Raw genomic sequence first — 20,165 nt, forward strand, 5'->3', positions numbered from 1 at the left:
TAACAAGAAGTCCAGATGTTGCAGCAGTGTGTTTCAGTGTCTGATTTCAGTGGTTCTCCTACATTTATCTACTCTCTGTTGGTCCAGGAAACCTGCACAATTCAGTTCAGATATCATACCCCTCTGTGTGCAATGTTCAAAAGATCAAAGAACTCTGTCTCACCAATTCGTACTGTGTCATAGATTACAACAACACACTTTTTAGGGTCACTTATTTAATTTTTTTGCTCAAACTTTTAATATGGAGCTTCCCCCTGTTCTTTAACTGCACAATTTGGAGTGGTGGAGCCAGGTAAGCTGAAGAATAGGTATGAAGCTCAGACCCATTATATATTCACCATGCTGTTAGTCAGAAAATGGATGCTACAATTGGATGGAAATCTGAGAAGCCCCCAACGTTGATTTACTAGAGAAACACTCTTTCAGAAAATGTGGGGACCTGTCGTTAGTCAGATTGAAAATTGATTGAAAAAAAGACTGTAAGCAACAGCTGGTCTGTCATATTCTTTTTCCTCTTGTGTTACCACCAATGTTTTTGTTTTGTTTTGGTGCATTTGTGTTTGTTTGTCTGTTGTTTCTCTATAACATTATTCAGATAGGATATTACAGACATAACATAACATAATGGAAAATATGAATGGACTGAACTTTCCTGTTCAACTGGCTGTTGTGTCTTGTTTATGAGTGTTTGTGTGTCTGTCATCTAATTCTTAAGAAAAGCAAAGTCAGGTATAAAGGTGCAGTTGTTCTTTAACAAGGAAATAACCTGAATAGCTTGAACGGAGCCGTATTCTCCTTTAAAGGTGTGGGCGGGGAGCAGAGCGCAGAGTTGGGTTTCAGTGCCACCCCCCTTTTTCTATTCTCTCACACACACACACACACACACACCGTAGTGCAGTCCAGACACAGTCCAGGGAGACACTTTGGGCTGTGTGTGCTTTGGTTATAGCCTCAAGCTTTCCTGGATGACTATGAACGTAACTGCCATCAATGAAGGACCACAATACGACACTCCACTGGGGAACTTGTACACACCTTTTTCAAAGGTCACTGACCTCTGAGAAAGGATTAATCCAGTTTCACTCTTATTTCTCAATGACACTGAACTTTCATGTATCGGATGAGCAATTTTATCAAGTGAGGAGATGGCCATGGTGTACAGACTCTATGTAGGAATAGTAACAGGTAAGATTTACTGTTTTACCCTTTTATTGAATCAGTATTCACCTTCCCTACTTATTGGTTGTAAACAAAAGGCTGGTTTTACTACAATATAACAGTTTGGGAACGTCAATGAGACACTTTAGATGAGTGTTTACATAAAATTATTATTTTTAATGTATACTCCTAGGGAAAGTCTTCTCTGGGGACATACGTAGTGTTGTTTTGATTGTTGACGCACCTTTACAACATCTATCTGCCTTCAAAGTAACGCAGCCAAAGCAGGTTTGGAGAAAGTGCTCTCTCTCTCACTGAGCTATTTTTGTACAGTAGACTTCGGTGTGTGTTAATGACTGAATGAAGTCCAGCAGTATATCCCCTGATATCATTAATCATTGTAAGAACAGGTTTCCCAGAAAGTGGAATGAAATAAACCTCATATATGCACAGGTTGGAGAGGATGAGGTGTCTGTGGTAAACTTGTATTTGTGTGACGGACTGTTAATATGGTTTTGCTTAGAGCAGTAAAAGTGTGTGTGTGTGTGAGAGAGAGAGAAGGAGAGAGAGAGACAGAAGTGGGCGTGAATGAGAGAAATCGGGGCACTCTCTCCTACCTTACATGGCTGGCTGGCATCATGACTCAGCAGCTATTCACTAATCATTGTGATCATGTGTTTTTTCCTGTCGTCTGTTGTGTGGATCTCTCTACTGTAGGTGGAATGTTTTTTGCGCATTGTGGATGTGCTTTGTATTTGTTTGTTGTAAGTGTGTACATATATGTGTGTGTGTGTGTGTGTGTGTGTGTGTGTGTAGGTGATGATTGTCTTTTTGTTTGTGTTTCTGGCTGCAGCTCTGGCCTTATGCAAATACTCCCTGGCAGAATGGAATACCACAGACGAGTCTGCCAATCGGACTGTGTCCCATTGTCATCACCATGGCAACGGAGACAATTGCACAGGTAGATATGGACAGGTGGCGAGAGGCGGTTCCTCCGGTGCCATAAATAGCTGCTTTGAAGTTTTAAGGTGGAGGATTAAGCACAGATGTGGATGTAAACATGCGAACACACCTACGCATAGAAACAGGAAAGGAATAGGATTAGAGGCATTTAATTGTGGAGGAGTCATATTTCAGGCTGTCGAGAGAGCAGGAGGAGTAATTAAAGTGCCTGAACTGAGGCAGGAGCCTGGACTATCAGCGTCTTCAAAAAAAAGAATAAAACTCTTGTGGAGAGGCAGGGTCAACAAACTCTGCTGAGTTTGTTGTAATCACAATAAATTATACTCTTGTACTTCCTTAATAATATTTCAGTTGTTGTTTGATGGATTAACTGCGTCAAAGGAGAAAATAACAATAATTTTCTCTATAACAAGTAATTTAGGAGCTGTTTTTATCGAAATTCCTTTTTCATGCTTCTTTGCTTCTTTCTTGCAGAGAGCTAATTTATAATACTGAAACTGCTCTCATGTCTGTACTCTAAATATGAAGCAACAACCAGACAGGAAACAGGGGTTAACATATCATCTCAACTCCCTCTAAAACCACTACCGTCTCAACTTTATAGGCCTACTATGACTGTAGGATGCCATGCTCTGAAGTCCCATTGATTAAAAATGTCCCATTGGACCAAAAGCCCATTTGTCCGACAGCCCATCATCCTGAAAACAAACGGCCATTGCTCCAAAGAACCACTGTTCCTTAACTCACGTATGTAAGTGAACTAACATACAGAATTTTACCCAAACCATCTTTTCCTACAAGTATTTTTGGTGCCTAAACCTAACCAAACTGCGACTGTTTCGCAACGTTAACCATGTGTTTATTATTGTTGACGAATGCCACCTGACTATGAAGACGAAGGACCTCTGACAAAGGTTACCTGACGTTTACACACTAATACACTAAGATATTAAGAGCAAAAAGAAGTCCAGAGAGAGTGTGTATTCTTGGGACATGGAGACATGAAGCAGTGCTTTTGTTTTTTGAGATAACATGCAGTTGGAAAAACTGGCTTTCAGTCCAATGGGTAGTTCCTGGCTTTTGTCCAGATTAAACAAATGAGATGTTAAATATCTGGTATGCTGGTAGACATTTTTATTCCTTTCCAGGCCAGCTGTTTAACACATTAAGGCGAGCTAAATTTCCAACAATCTCAGTGTGTAACATTTAGGAGGATCTATTGACAGAAATGGAAAATAATATGCATAGTTAAGTTTTAACTTGTGTATAATCACCTGAATATAGGAATTGTTGTCTTTTCACTACCTTGAATACCTTAGAATGAGCCGTTTTAATCAGATGCTGAGGGTCACCTTCCATGGAGTCCGCCATGTTGGACCGCCATGTTTCTACAGTAGCCCAGAACGGACAAACACTGGCTGTAGAAAGGGCTGTTCACGTTTTTTGTGTGTTGAATGAGTGAGTTGCAATCTGTGATTACACCGCTAGACGCCACTCAATCCTACACACTGGTCCTTTGAGCTAAATGAAGCAAACTGCCGGCTACAACGTAACTCCCTTTAAAACCACAACAAATAATATTTACGCTATCATTTTTGTAAAGATTGAACACATGAGATATAAAGATGTTAATTAGTTAGTTTAAAGGCTGGTAGACATGGCTAGCTGTTTTCACTCGTTAAGTTAAGCTAAACAAACCAACTGCTGGCTTTAGCTTCATCTTTAGCGGACAGACAAGAGAGTAATAAACATATTTTCCAAACTATTCCTTTGAACTTTGTAACTGGAGATTTTTCTTTTCAGCTGTGAGGTCATGGCATCAAAGCTGGATCATGTTTCAGAGAACAACCGAAGCGCTCTCATTGATGTTACCTGAACAGCAGTATTCTTTTACAAGCTCATTTTCAAACATAATCTCATGGGAATGGGTTGTAAAGATAGCCCGTAGTATAAAAAGCACTGTGTGTAAATGGCGGTCAGAAGTTCAGCATTATGACCCACTAGCAACTGTGGTAGGGTGTGTTTTAGTTGTTTGTGAGCAAGCCATAGGGAGAAGAAGAGGAAGAGATAGACGGGGAGAATGGGAACTATAACTGTAGTCCACCTTGGCGTGTGTTTAATTCAGTAAAGAACTGTAATAATTGCGACACGTGGTCAATAATAACACCTTGATGACACAAACTTTTCCTGGCACGGATTTATCAGGACTCCTCTGTGGATCATATTGCAAACAGTCTATTTATACACATCAGGCCATGCCAGAGAGAAGCAAGCTGACAGAATTTGACACAGTTACAGAAGACATTTTCGGAAATTAGCTTTCCCCGCTTTCCTGACGTGGGTTAGAGGGTTGAAGCCACTATATATTGTCTGTACCATAAATATGAAGCCACAGCCGGGAGACTTTATTAGCTTTTGCTAGGCCTTAACATAAAGACTGAAGAAAACAGCCATAACGTGTTAATTAGTGAGCTTTTAGAGGTACTAGAAGGTGGATTTTGTTACCTTTAGACAGTCAGGATACCTGTTTTCTGGTCTTTGTGCTAAACTAAGTTTATCGAAGCATCCACTTGCAGTAGATCTGTACTGACAGATATTATGGTGGTTATCAATTTTCTCATCTGACTTTCCACAAGAAAGAGATTTTCCTACTCCTTTGAACACAATATATCATATGAGAAACTCACACCTTTCACTGTTCATTAGTTTACACTGTGATGAAATGTTGTCATACTGAATTGCTCATTCTGAAACTAATTAAAATGTAATTTGATTTATCCAGCAGACACAATAGATACAGGGCAGTGGAACGGCCACTTCTCAAAATGTCCCGAGGAGCTGACATACTACTGCATCCACGGGGATTGTCGTTACATTAAAGAACAGAAGGCACCGTCTTGCAGGTGAGAGACTGAGAAAAGAATAGAGATACTGGTGCATGGAGAAGTTAATATAAAGAGATAGATGGACAGTGAGGACAGAGGAAAATTGAAAGGGATTGAAAACAGAACAGATGATATTGAGTTGTTTGTTACTGTGTGTTCTTGCACTACAATGGCTTTTGAATGTCTCAGTATATCTGGAGAAGCAGACAAACAGATATCTGCAGGGAATAGTCACATAAAATGAAAGTTTTCTCTTTCTATGTCTCAGGTGTCACCATGGCTACATTGGCTCCAGGTGTGAATATCTGGACATGGACTTGCGGATCGGAGAGAAACGACAAATCATAATTGCCTGTGTCATCGCCGGGCTCGTTTTCCTCATGCTTCTCATTGTATTCATCTGCTTTTGTTCACAGTAAGATTTTGTGATTGTAGGACAGACAAAATATGACTTACCAATGTATTAACTGTACTAGTCTGACATTTTGGGAATTTTTATATATATCCTCAATGTTACTAAACATAAAAACACGTGACTCTCCCAGTTAATGTAACAATACAGATTTATGTTATAATTACCAGTTATTTAAAAACAATTTTTAAAATCACTTTTGAATAACGGACTTATACAAATACTAAAATACACCAGTGTTGTTTAACTTGTGAACAACATTGTTGAAATCATTTTAGACAGAGCCAGGTAGTTGTTTCCCCCATTTTCAGTCTTTAGGCTGAGCTAAGCTAACCGGCTATAGCTTCATATTTAGCATATATACATGTGAGGTATCAATCTTCTCATCTACTTCTTGTCCACAAAGCAATCATATTTCCCAAGGTGTTGACCTGTTCATTTAAAAAGTGAAGCATTATGAGTGTATTTTTACTGCTGCGTATACATCGATCAGCCATAACATTATGAGCACTGACAGGTGAAGTGAATAACACTGATTATCTGGTTATCATGGCTCCTGTCAGTGGGTGGTATATATTAGGCAAGTGAACATTTTGTCCTCAAAGTTGATGTGTTAGAAGCAGGAAAAATGGGCAGGGTGAGGATTTGAGCGACTTTGACAAGGGCCAAATTGTGATGGCTAGACGACTGGGTCAGAGCATCTCCAAAACTGCAGTTCTTGTGGGGTGTTCCCAGTCTGCAGTGGTCAGTACCTATCAAATTGGTCCAAGGAAGGAAAAGTAGTGAACCAGAGACAGGGACATGGTTTGCCAAGGCTCAATGATGCACGTGGGGAGCGAAGGCTGACCCATGTGATCTGATCCAACAGACGAGCTACTGTAGCTCAAACTGCTGAAAAAGTTCATGCTGGTTCTGATAGAAGGGAGTCAGAACACACAGTGGATCACAGTTTGTTGCGTATGGGGCTGCATAACATTATGACCACCCACATGCACAGGTGGTCATAATGTTATGGCTGATTGGTGTAAATGTCATGTACTGTGCATAACATGTTTTATATCTCTGTCAGTCGTAGGTTCAGATTGTGTTGGCGGAGGAGAAGACGGAGAGAAGAACCAAGGAATGGGACTGAAAAGCTCAACATGATGGACACCAGCACAACACACACACCTTTAACGGAAGACTCAACAGAGCCACCACACACCAATGCTGTATGAGAAGTGTGTGTGTGTGTACGTGTGCGACCACAAGTCTGGAAATTGTTTAGACATGAGGGATTTTGTTCTCCATGTGACAGCTGCTGCCTTTTGTCTCACAGTGATGGCAGCGTGCTATAGAAGGTCCTCTCTGTGTTGGATGGGACTTGGGCCTGCTCAAGGGGAAGGACATTTCTGAATAAAGGCTGCATTAGATCAAGCAGGAGCACGAGGTTTGCACCCTCCTCTTAAAGGGCAGCCTGCCCAACTTTGATGAAGCTTCAGAACAAAGAAGATGCCTCCCTGGATTTACTATAAACACAGATTGGAGATGAGTTGTGAGAGCTGGTTGAATGTTGGCAAGGACACTTCCTCCCCCAAATGGCCAAGAGCCACATCTGTTTGAAGCCTTTCCACTTAGCACTCCTGACTGCATAGCACTAAATAAATTGTTGCTATGTTGGAAAAAGCTGTGACACCAGCTGGCGGCCGGTGATAACAGTTGATCAGGTTATTGGTCTGCGCAGGAGAAACTGAAAAATAAGAGGAAAGGCACTGTGTGAAGACACTACACTCTACTCTAAATAAATCTTTAAATGTATAGAAATATGCAATATTATAAGTACCAGCAGCTACAGATTCAGTGTTTGCTGTAACTTTGTGTTATATTGTTTCTACTTTGTTTAGTGTCATTTCACACATGCACAGTATTGATATTTCACAATCTTCATTACAAAATCAACAGTTATCATCATTTATTCCTCTTATCCACTGCAATGTCTCCACATAAACTCACAGAATATTGTTACTCAACAACGTTAGCAATGCAAGAAGAGCCTTCTATATACTAAAGACTGCAGTTCTGGACTCCTGGGTTGGAGGAGGACAAGGAGAACTTGTGCTGGAGGCTTTTTTGAACTGTATATTTGGAGCCGAGCAGCCTCCAAGCGACAGAGGCAGCCTGTGTGTGGAGGCTCAACTGAGGTGAAAGTGCTCCACTGTATGAGACAGTTTCTAAGATGCCAGCCTTTCACTGGGCTTTTAATGTGTATCTGTATGTGTGTTAACTCTGCATCTAAATGTAGAATGAAGAGAGGTAGGACAGAGTCTGTTAAGTCTGTTTATATGTCACCTATCAATAAATATGTCTGCTGTATGTGTGCTGTCCATTTGAATCATTCAGCACAAATCTAATGCAACGAGACCCAGATTACGCAGTGTTTTCTAAGAAATCTCACTCAACATGCCCTGTTGTGTAGAACAGAGTGTCTGTAGAGTGCTTTGATGTCATTGCAGAACAATGAAAGTTCACAAGACCTCTGCTGACTTATACTCCCTCACAGATAAACTGTATTAACCTCTCCAGAATGCTCCTTGAACTACTGTAACCCTTATTACAGATGAACAGTTTCAATTTTAAAAAGTTTGAATCAAATAAGTGCTTTTTTGTACGATATTATAACATAAACAAATGTGCAAGACGTGTTCAATTTTGGTAATGTCTATGATCCCTTTCAGGTGATTGTGCTTTGTTTATAGCTTTATTGTGTTGTTGTGCTGCTATGGTGCTGTATTACCAGCTAGAGCCAGAAATGTCATGTTGCAGGAGCCAACAAATTCCAATGTGAGAGTGTGAACATAATGCAGTGTCGTCCTCTGGCATACTGTAATGTGACTTAATCCTGTTGGCATGAGGGAATTATCTTGTATCTCACTTCATCCTTGATTCTAACACTGTTTTAAATGTTATCCTTTAAAATCTGCTGGGCAGTCCACCAAAAATCAATAATATAAGAAGATTTAGATGTATGACATCAATAGCATCCCAATGGAAAGTGGTGGAACAGGTGGCAAAGCTATACGATCATACTAGGGCTGTCCCCGAATACAGATGTTCCTTGTCGACTAGTAGTTATTAGTTTAACAGAACGTTTTTGATATGGATTTAATTATTTAAATATATATATATATATATATATATAAACAGCCGCCTGTTAAATGATCCCTGAAAAAGCTCTAATGATTCTAAATGTGTCGGAACAAGCAAGGATTTAGTTGATTTATTTCAACACAGTATAACATTACACAAGTCTTATTGTTCAAAACACGGAATAATAGATCCTCCTAATTGTTACACACCGGACCTTTAAACGTATGAGACTGATCGCATAACAATGGAAAGTGGGTGAAGAGGTGGCAAAGCTATGTTTGTGCAGCCAATTTTGTTATGTTTTGACTAAAACATCACCTGACTTGAGAATGGTATTGATTATCTCATCTATCATTATAATAGCCTATAAGCATTCTTTCCAAAATATCAATGACTTTTATTTTCAGGCGATTATACATTAATGAAAACATAGTTCCATTTCTGCCAATAGATCTTCATAAATGTCGCACACTGGACCTTAAAGTTACTGTATCTTCATTTTCCTTCCTGTCTGTTCTTCCTGTTAATATACCCGTTGCTTCATTTTTCATGCTTTCAGTGTTTGGTAGCGAGCTGCAGTCTTTGAATCACCCAGACTTGTTTTGGTCATGGTCTGCTAGAATTGAAGCCTATAAAAAATACACTTGGCTGCCGTTTGTTTTGCAATGTGTCAACCTTAATTCATTTGAAAAAAGCACAAAAGTGACTGACTTATTCTTAGCTACAGTGAAATGCTTTGCTCATAATGCCAGAAAAGGTTAGTTTTTTTCAAAATCTATACCAAAGGCAACTATTAAAATAAGTATGATGAACTGGATTAAAATGCATACATTTAAAACACTTTCGTATAAGGATATTAGTTTTTAAACAGAATTTTTGGCTGCATGTTTTGACCACTACTTCCTACAGTTTTGTATTCAAGGACTATCTATTCTCTGCTCTGTTAACAGTGAAGGTGTTAGGATCTTTGACCTAATTTCAGGTTAGTGCCTAAGTGCCCGGCTGTCATCAAAAGAGTGACAGCTGTGGAATGCCGGAGTTTCTATATGAGGGGTGTGCCTGCAGGACTTATAAATGAGACTGATAAGAAAGATAGATACCAGCCAAACTGTAGTAGATGTTTGATTTGGAACAGAGATGCAGTCAAAAAAACCTTTTTATCATTTTGAAACACCTTAAAAGAACTTGAGTAGACTTCTAGTGGATGTCAGACCATGGATGAAGTGTAGCTGCGACTGTAGAGTTTGTCCTTCCATCTGTTCTCTGGTATGTGTAGCTCCAACAGCTGTGCTATGACTACCAAATAGTTTTACTGGAAGATATTTGCACCACACAGGGCGCCACATAGATCAGCACTGGAAGTGAGTTGTTCCGGCAGTGTCACATGCGTTCTCTAAGCAGTTCAAATCAATTTGTGTAGTTTTTGTAGTTTGTGTTGATACCACTGGAGGTCAGCAGAACACCTATCACAACAGACTTCTAAAATACTGAAACACAGACAGACTTAATCAATGATGGAACATGACAAAGTACAGCTTTAAGGTACTTGATCTTGACTTGAGTATTTCCATTTTATGATTCTTTATACTTCTAAACCACCATATTTTACAGGGAAATTAGTTATTTGACAGCTATGCAGCAGTTTCTGATTACTTTGCTGATTCAGGAAAGGTAAGACATTTTAATTCAAAGTGCTTTACATAAAGCATAAAAGGCATCAAGACAAAATGTAAAAGCAACATAAAGCAATATGAAAATACATTTAAATACATTTAGAGGACCAGTGTATAGGATTTAGCGGCATCTAGAGGTGAAGGTGGAGAGGTACGACCTGGAAATAACAAGGGGTTGTGAAGTGTGTAGGAACTACGTGGCCGCAAAACAAAAACACAACAATTCCTTTATTTGTGTGATTATACACTAATGAAAACATAGTTATGAATATTATATTACACTTCTGCCAATATATCCTCCTTAATGTTACACAGTATATTTAACTGCCCAAAAGTATCTTGAAAAGTTTAGTTTCACCTCAGCCAGATATAAAAATATGCAAATATGTTTGTCTTTATGTAACAATATGATGTTTAATAATTGAACTGCTTGCATAATGAGTGTTTCTACTTTAAAGCTGCAGTAGGTAACTATTATAAAAATTACTTTTTTGTTATATTTGCTGAGACTTTCACTAAATGCAGACAGTAGTACGTGAGACAGATAATCTGTGAATCTAGCTCCCCCTAGTGCTCCTGAGGGCATTTGCAAGAATTCACCAGAGCCATGAAAGATAGAAGATTGAGTCAGGTTCGGGGATTCACAGATTATCTGTCTCATGAATTATTGTCAGGATTTAGTGAAAGTTTCCGCAAATATAACAAAAAGGTTTTTTTTAAATAAAAGTTACCAACTCCAGCTTAGATTTTTTTACTGTTATTTTTACTGTACTTCTAATTATTATAATTAACATTTAAACATTTGAATGCAATATGTGGTATTGACGGGCGTGAAGAAGTAATGGATTACACGTTATGTAATCAGGATTTAAAAAAAGGTATTTAGCAGGATTATAATTTTATAATAAAATTTTTTTCAAATATACTGAGAGAAGGACGCTTTTTGATGCAAAAAATCTTCATCAATCTTGCTTTAAAAGGTTACTGTTGTCGTATAGAATATACTTGCATCAATATTTCTTATTCTCATTTCTTTTCTCTCCTTTTTATTTACATATTTGGTGTTGATGTAATCCAAATGTAATGGAAAGTACTCAAGTTACGTTACTTTAATTTTCTGAATCTGAGCACTTCTTCCACCACTCTATTTAATATTTCTCAAACGTTAATCTGGAATCTTAATTTTTATTACTGCGGCACGAGCAGCATAGGGAAACCATTAGAATCAGTTCCCTGTGAATCAAATCAATTATTGGCAAAGGGACATTTTAATTACAGAGATTTTAGGAGGCTAGGTGAATAAATACAGTGTGGATGCTGCAGCTATAATTCTTACTCTGTAGATTCATCCACCTGCATCATCTGTCATGTGAAAATATCTTCTAAAAGTAGGAGGATCAGGAAACCATTAGGGGGATGGCAGGTAGTTGTGATTGGAACAGATAGCAGCTACACTGGAGATTTTTCCTGTCACATATACGTTTATTTTTCTCTCTCAGTGCTGCAGGAGGTTCACAGGCGAGCTGACATGTTGACTTACGCAGAAGATTTGTGGTATAAAAGCTCAAAACAAAAGTCAACTGTTTGGAGAAGGAACATTTTATTCGGATTTTCTTTTCTTTTATCTTGAAAATAGAAAATGGATCAGGCTACAAACACATCAGTATGGATAGAGTTCATAACCTGCTCCCTTCTTGGATAAAAAAACTGAGATTTGGGTTCTTTTATATTGGGTTATCATCACCGCTATCATTTCACCCACATCTTGCCTGACTTATCAAATTAAACTATACGGCACAAATATGGAAAAACTGCTTTCAGAAAATTGAGAAAAGTTGACATTACACTCTGAGAGTCTCATCTCATGTATTACTTTAAGCTTAGAAATAGTCTTTCATGGTCTTGATTTGCATCCGCTGAACTAAAAGGTCAAATAATATCTACTACACAATAAGAAATGCAATATGTTTCACATTAAAACTGAATCAAATCACTGCTTGTAGTGTGAAAGGGTTGCTAGTCCTGCCAGTCCGGTGTGCTGCTTTGTTTAATCACAAGTCCCACAGACAGTTTATATAAATAGTGTGGGCAGCAGCTTGTGTCTCACAAAATCAAAAAGGCCAGTAGGTTGCAACCTACATACAGAAATACTGTAACATGTTACAAAAGTGACTATTAGGACATTTATGATAAACCAAGAGAAAAACGATTTATTAGTTATTAGTTATTAGTTATTAGTTTGTGGACCAATCCAAGGTCTCCTCCTCTCCAAACAGTAATTAAAACTGATAAAGACACTGAATAGAGAAGTTTCACGTTAAAAATATGTTTCTCCAACACTGTTTGGTGGACAATCAACGACCCAGAGGGGTTTGTGAGATTAACTGTTGCTCTATCCAGATATCCAATGACTAAAATAATTTCTCCATTTAAAATATAAAGTTAAAAACGTCCAAGATATAAAAAGTGTAAATATTATATTAATAATATTTATATAAAGCAATTTAGGACTTGCTGAAGCATGCAAGGGGATATAACACCACTGACTGGCGACCAGTGAAACACACTGTGAATAAAATGACTGATTTCTCTGAGTTTGAAACTGGACCACTTCTACAACAAACCTACTTTAAGAATATAATATTTTACGTACTTCAATTTAGCATAAATCTTTAATTTCCAAAACCACACTTTCAAAATCTTAAAATTGTAAAAGTAAAATTTGACACCTCAGTACACTGTTTTATAGCTTTAACCTGCGGTAATCAATATTTTTAAATTAAGGGTTGATCAAACTTGCACTGTAAAGTGTTTTCTTGTAGTAACAAAGCCACAGAGAATTATCACCTGCAGTCTTTCACCTGCAGTAGGCAGATGTTTTAATGAAAAAAAGCCCTGATAAGCTCACTGTACACTACAGTACCCACCCAGCACCAAACAGCAGATGAGTCTTTGAGATCAATTACAAAGCCTCTCTAACAGATTTGATCCAAATATGTAGAAGTGAATGGCTCAGACATTCTCTTACTCTCTGACTCAGTTTGTTACCATTTCAAAGTGCTTTGGTTAACTCCTCTCAAGGCTGCCGCTGCTTGTGCCTTTGTGTAAAAAATAAATCTTTGAAGGTATAAAAGTATTCTCTGCCTCGGTACTCATGTCCAAAGGGCTAACACCTTTGTTCCTTATTAATGAACCCAGTCTTAGCGCCACAAGGGAAATGGAAATAGTGTCTGAGGCTCTTGTTATCTAATACGAGAGGTTTAACCTTTGCGGGTATTCATAGACATGATTAGAGAGAAGAAAAGATCTAAAATGAAGAACAATTACTTGGCTGCTGAATATCAAAGAGATGCCCCACAACCACAGCAGACTGACATTTAGAATCGGATTAGGATTGACCACATTTTCACAAGAATGGCTATTTTTAAATCTACATAATTAGTGTTGAAACGTTTGCAGTAGTCTACTCACTCAAAAGAATAGTTTATTATTTGGGGAAATATTTGGGAGATGTCAAAATTGGCACACAGGAACACCATAACAATCTTTAAGGAATAGTTTGACATTTTGGGAAATATTCGCTTTCATACTGAGAGCTGGATCAGAAGATCGATACCGCTTGATCTGTTTGATCATTATGAAAGTGACGCTAGCAGCTGGTGAATTTAGCTCAAACTGGGCTATGACTACAGGCGTAGTTTTAAGATCTGTCAACAGTAGTCTGCTAGCTTTCGTTAGCCTCAAGGGGCTTAAATGTTCACTGCTGCTTTGAAACACCTCCAACAGCTCGTCTGATGTTAAAATAGCATATACCAGGCCAAGTAATGTAAGATTTGATATAGCATTTTATGCTGAACAATTTGGGGAAAACAGATTTGTTTGCAGCAAAAAATTTTTAAAGGGCCAGTGTGTAGGATTCAGTGGCATCGAGCGGTGAAGTTGCTCAGCCTTCCAAGCGTGTGGAGGAGAAACTATGGTAGCCGCCGCGAAAGGACCTATCTAGAGCCAGTGTTTGGTTTGTCCAGTCTGGGCTACAGTAGAAACATGTCAGTTCAACATAGCGGCCTCCATTGAAGAGGACCCGTTCTGTAGATATAAACGGCTCATTCTAAGGTAACATAAAATGCAACTATTCATATTTTTAAGTTATTATTCATTAATGAAAACATTCCTATGAATATTATATTCCATGACTGCCAACAGATCCTCCTAAGTGTTACACACTGGAGCTTTAACCTTAGCTGGCCTTGGCTGCAATCAGGAGTCACTTAGGGGGAAAAGCAATAGTCTGTTTGAGGCCATGGTGTTAGTATTTTTCAATGGTATTGTATTATGTAAGTTATTATGTCATTTCAGTCCAATGCAGCGACTGCAATCTACGTGCATTACATATTGAACAGGTTTTACTTCCTGTCCACCGCCTTAGTCGCTTCAGTAAACCCCTCTCTCTCTCTCTCTCTCTCTCTCTCTCTCTCTCTCTCTCTCTCTCTGCTCTCTCTCTCTCTCTCTCTCTCTCTCACACTCTCTAGTTTTTCAAGGTTAGACATCCAAGGTGACAAAAAACCTTCTTCCACCTCTACAAATACTCTACGGTCAGCTTTACAAGACAAACAAGAAGCCCTTCAAGAAGACAGCTGTGACAGAGGACATATTATGTGAGCTTTTAACCACAGTAAACTATGGATAATGTGGATTTATTAATATGCTGTAATATTATATTTTCTTTTTTATATTTGATCTTAAAATTAGTAACATCACGTAAATTTAAAATGACCCTACTGTCATTTACTTTTTGGGAATTATTATGATAGCCGTGGGCGAAGTCCTTGTGTTTCTTGTGAATGTGATATCTCAATTTCTTCAAATTTGACACAAACGACCTCTGAGACTCAGGGATGAACTTGAGTGACAGGACACATGGTAGCTCACCTGGTAGAGTTTATGTAAGCTGACTCCAACCTGCGGCCTTTTGCTGCATGTCATCCCCCCTCTCTCTCCCCTCTTTCCTGTTTATCTTCACCTGTCCTGTCAAAATAGGGGCATAAAATCTTAAATAATAAAAATAAAAAAAGTCACTGTGACTGCACAAAACACATTTTGGGCTGTAATAAGAATATATTGTGACAAAGTGACAAGCCCTTTTTGGGGGGCAATTATTCAACACCATAACTCAGTAATTAAATCTTTGGTTAAATCCATATAAAACTGCAACTTGACTGGTTGTCGGAGGCATAAAACCGCATAATGAAAGCAAAAGTTTCAAGTATTTAATCAAGTATTTCAAGAGTCCCTATACATATAGGCACAGATAGTCCTTGAATGCCTGGCACATCTTACTTTGCCTGCAATGACTCTGATAGATTCCCACTGGTTGTAATTTAATCATTATCTAATTCACCCTCCTCTTTTCACCTCTCCTCTCCACCTCTTTGTATTCCCCAGTCCCCATCTACTTTTCAGTCCATTTGTCACCCTGCTTTTGGATTAATTCCCCTCATATTCACCGTCTTTTCATCTGTGCCACCTACTGAACCAGGGGCCGATGAAATAGTTGCATAACCGACCCTCAGCCAAGATAAAGTTGGATCAATAGGAAATAAATTAAAAGTAATGGATGTCTGAATCCACAGTGGAGGGACCATAAGTCAGCTCATGAAAGCTTTTAGCGTTTCACAACAACATATTTGACCTTCACTACATCGGAATAGCCTTTAGATATGTGTTTTCTCCACATTAGATAACTGAGTAAAGTACATGTGGTGTTTTATAATTCATTCAAGAACAGTTCAAATTCCCAGTTTACATTACAGTACCTTTATATACGGTTGTTTCTATTAAATTAATTTTAAGATTGTTATTTTTTTTTCACATGGCATCTAATCAGAACCAAGGACAGCGCCAGATTGCGCCAGAGCGCTGCGTCAGGACGCCTCTTCATGGTTGGAGGGCTGAGACGCACAGAGAAAACCTCAGAGCAGCTCGGCAACCCTGATGAGAAGCTCTTCCACCTCTCAGGAACACACATCAAAATTGAAACGTCTTCATATTGACACACAGTAAGCTTAGATCAGTTTTTTTCCCCAATGTATTATTTAAGTCACACGGAGGCTGGCGCAAGAACCTAAAATCTAAAGGAATATTTTCTCGAAAAAGTGAAGCTTTTTGGATTCACGGGGATGATTTCATTAAACATCCTCTGGGATTAAAGTTAAAATGTCTGGAGAATTCACCGACTCTAACTACGAAGGCTCAGCAGGGATAATCTTTGCTGCAACCTTCAACTTCAGCTGCATTTTCAACAACACCAACCGCTCCGACGGCGACTACTTCCACCTGTCAGACTTGGACAAGACAGATTTTGTGGGAGATGGCGCCGCTGTTGTGAGGATTATCATCTCCGTCATTTACTCGTTGGTTTGCGCGCTGGGCCTAGTTGGGAACTTACTCGTCCTGTACCTGATGAAGTCAAGAAAGGTGTGGAAAAAATCCTCCATCAACCTTTTCGTAACTAGTTTGGCTGTGACTGACTTCCAGTTCGTCCTGACTCTGCCGTTCTGGGCAGTGGAGAATGCGCTGGACTTCACGTGGCTTTTCGGCAAAGCGATGTGCAAGATCGTTTCTTATGTGACAGCCATGAACATGTACGCCAGCGTGTTTTTCCTGACCGCCATGAGCGTGGCGAGGTACTGGTCGCTCGCCTCTGCGCTGAAGGGCAGGCGGCGGCGGGCGCACTGCTGCTCCGCGCGGTGCATCAGCGTTTTCATCTGGTTTGCCGCTGTCTCCGCCGCTCTGCCGCACGCTGTTTTCTCCACAACCGTCACAGTGTCCAATGAGGACTTGTGTCTCGTCAAATTCCCGGAAACCAACGGAACCGCGCAGTTTTGGCTGGGTCTCTATCAATCTCAGAAAGTGCTGCTGGGTTTTGTGGTGCCGCTGGGCATCATCTCAGCCTGCTACCTGCTCCTTTTGCGCTTCATCACCTCCAAAAACATCAACACATCGAGCGCCAAGCGACGCGCCAAAGTCACCAAGTCTGTCACCATCGTGGTCTTATCCTTTTTCCTCTGCTGGCTGCCCAACCAGGCGCTCACAGCCTGGGGCATCCTCATCAAACTCAACGTGGTTCCTTTTAGTTATGAGTACTACACCATGCAGGTGTACGTTTTCCCCGTGTCCGTGTGCCTGGCGCACTCCAACAGCTGCCTGAACCCCATCCTGTACTGCCTGATGAGGCGGGAGTTCAGGAAAGCGCTGAAAAAACTCTTCTGGCGGATGACTTCGCCGACCATAAGGCCGATCACAGCCACCACAAAGCAAGAGATGAACGAGCAAGGACACGTCCTGGCCCCTGTCAGTGCGCCCGAGGAGCCCGGTGTGGTGTTTTACCCTCCGGGCGCTGTTATGTACAATGACTTGCGAGATCTGCCGCAAAACAGCACCTGATCTAAAGTTCCACAGGGACAGTTTTTAGTTGTTGTTTTTTTTTTATCCTCTTTGTTATTTATATGCATTTATGTTAAATACTCAATTTCTTGACTGCCAGACGTCAGGAAAGCTGTAGTCTGAGTCTAAATTAGATCTGCAGGTGAGAAAAAGCGCATAAATAGACATGGGATCTGTGATTTTTGTACTTCACTGCTCTTTATAATAAAAGAGGAAAAGGACATTTCTCTTGTGCATAAAGAAAGAACACAACACGCAGTATTTTGAATGTGCCTGCCCAAAACTGTAAAAAAAAATATATATATATATATATTAATGTGCAAGTAAAGTGCATCTGCAATATGTGAGACACTTGCTGGTCCTTCTCTTTGTTCAGGAGGAGAAAAACACTCAGGAGCTCAGTGAGGATGAAGGATATCCAAACACTAACTATAGGTTGGAGTATTCATTCCGCCAAAGAAAACTCTGGACTCATGGTTCATTAAAATGATTCCAGTGAGCTCCACATAGTGAGGTACAGATTTGAAATGAAGGGAAAAGAGGGCTGGTATCGGGTTGGTACCCGGTACTGATAACCTGATCAGAATCTGTATCGGGAGGGAAAAGGCTGGATCGATGCGCATCATACAGATCATAAACCTATATGGACATCTATATAGTCTTTAAATAGTCATGCATTTACATTTATTCATTCATAATTAATGCAGAAACACATTACAATTAATTAAGAGTTATTGGATTGCAATTTAAACTACCGTTTTTATTTACTATAATAACCTAATGGAAATGTCAGAAGAACTTGCTATTTAAACTACCTTAATCTCCATTGAAGCAGAAGAAAAAAAGCGCATACCTCTAAATGTCAAGCTGAGTGTCTGGCATAGTCAGACCAATCTGCACACACGTTTTTGGAAGCGATGGAGAGAGAACTGAGTGCAGCTTCAGGTAGAGTGAGTGCACTTTAGATTTAATTTAATTAGTCATAACAACCAGGCACAAAGGGAATTTGAAAAATCCCTTCATTACTAGTGTCTCCATGAATCAACCCATCAGTAATGTCTTTAAAAGTACATATAAGGCCTCCATTAATGTGGATTTAATGAAGAAATTAGGAGCGTTTAACAGATAAAATCGTGTGGTCGATTTCTACATCATCTTCGCCACCACATGATGTTGTCATGTGCAGGAATTCAGAGGGGTCATCTCACTTATGTTTCATTTGTTCAGGAGAGTTTGTAAATTATGTACTGATGTAAAGCCATCAGTGATCAACTTCAGCTCCTTTCTTCACTATATCACCCTTTAAATAAAGTATATCAGATATGGATTAAGCCTGTTTGACCTCAGTTATATGTGAACATACCAATGCACTAATGTTACAGAGATGTTTTGAATGGGGACTCTGCACTGATAGCAGTACATTTAAGGACATTAAAATAAGTACTATACTTCAGTTTGAGGTACTTTTAATTAAAAGCCAACTCTTTGCAGTTTCAGATTATTTATACAAAATATAAATCAACTAATATAGTTTTAATTATAGATTAAGCTCACCCAACAGAATATTAAGTCATTCAAATGAGCCCTACCTTTATCAGCTGCAACATTAAAGTGATCAACACAAATGCATCAATAATTACAAGCTTGTAATATAAACCTTTGGTACTTTATTTTGATGCTCATACTTACATTCTTTTACCAGTGGTGTAGTGTAGGTTGTATGCAGGTATACAGAGTAAACCCACTTATATTTCAGTCAGCTCACTTCTAAATCCTGTTGCACATCATTCAGTAGTGTTAATTTCTTTTCCTGGGATAGCAAAAACATAGTTTGTCTGATTTTCATGAGTGGATGGAATAAGGAATATTTCACTCAAAATGCACAATTTTGTAGTTGTCTCACCCGCCTGTGGGCCAGTATTGATTACTAAATCTGCACCTCCTCTGTGACTATCATAGTAATTTCATAATTATCCTTTCTCCCTGAAATCAAGTAGCAGAAGTTAAGCCATAAAGTGCAAATACTCCTGACTCCCCAGTTTTGGTTGAGCTAAATGTGTGTCTAACATATCACTGTTTATAACACATGGTGTTTATCTTTTGCTGGACAGGCCAATTTTGGGAATTAACTAGTATACCTACTTCTCTGGGCACCACTACACCACTAGCTTTTAAATAAGTAAATTTGTATCTTTATTCTGCAGTATTGCTGCTTTAATTTAAGTAAAATCTGATCTGAATGCTACTTATACAAAGTTTAACTCCCAGATTTAATAGAAAGCACAGGATTTAATTAAGCACCAGATTGAATATTGCCTCATTTTAAAAAAGGATCTAATGAAACTCATTTGGTTGACATCCCATCAAAACGTTCTCCTATTGCTGCCCCCAAGCCTTCTGTGTGTGTGCCTGTGTGTGTGTGTGCGTGTGTGTGTGTGTGTGTCACAAAACGGTGACAGAGAACAGAAAGCACAAATGCATATCTGACCGAGATTTAAGGAGTCC

General features: G+C 39.2%; 2 protein-coding genes across 4 annotated transcripts; both read left to right on the forward strand.

Moving 5' to 3' along the window:
* The first annotated feature begins 866 nt into the window (after positions 1 to 866).
* On the forward strand, positions 867 to 7,770 carry btc (betacellulin, epidermal growth factor family member). Of its 3 annotated transcripts, none has more exons than XM_051412983.1 (5): positions 869 to 1,185; positions 2,012 to 2,119; positions 4,907 to 5,024; positions 5,275 to 5,421; positions 6,488 to 7,770. In XM_051412983.1, the coding sequence occupies exons 1-5, from the start codon at positions 1,146 to 1,148 to the stop codon at positions 6,633 to 6,635; spliced, it is 561 nt and encodes a 186-aa protein (XP_051268943.1). In that variant the 5' UTR covers positions 869 to 1,145; the 3' UTR covers positions 6,636 to 7,770. The 3 variants fall into 3 exon arrangements, with proteins under 3 accessions (XP_051268944.1, XP_051268943.1, XP_051268942.1); XM_051412982.1 differs by having other exon boundaries at positions 870 to 1,185; positions 4,904 to 5,024; XM_051412984.1 differs by lacking the exon at positions 2,012 to 2,119 and having other exon boundaries at positions 867 to 1,185; positions 4,904 to 5,024.
* A 7,049-nt stretch (positions 7,771 to 14,819) lies between these two features.
* Positions 14,820 to 18,987, forward strand: rxfp3 (relaxin family peptide receptor 3). Its single transcript, XM_051412561.1, has 2 exons — positions 14,820 to 14,872; positions 16,102 to 18,987. Exon 2 carries the CDS (start codon positions 16,431 to 16,433, stop codon positions 17,658 to 17,660), a length of 1,230 nt encoding a protein of 409 aa, XP_051268521.1. The 5' UTR covers positions 14,820 to 14,872; positions 16,102 to 16,430; the 3' UTR covers positions 17,661 to 18,987.
* Positions 18,988 to 20,165: the final 1,178 nt, after the last annotated feature.

The sequence above is a fragment of the Dicentrarchus labrax genome, unplaced genomic scaffold (genome assembly GCF_905237075.1).
Source record: "Dicentrarchus labrax unplaced genomic scaffold, dlabrax2021, whole genome shotgun sequence".
Taxonomy (NCBI): domain Eukaryota; kingdom Metazoa; phylum Chordata; class Actinopteri; family Moronidae; genus Dicentrarchus; species Dicentrarchus labrax.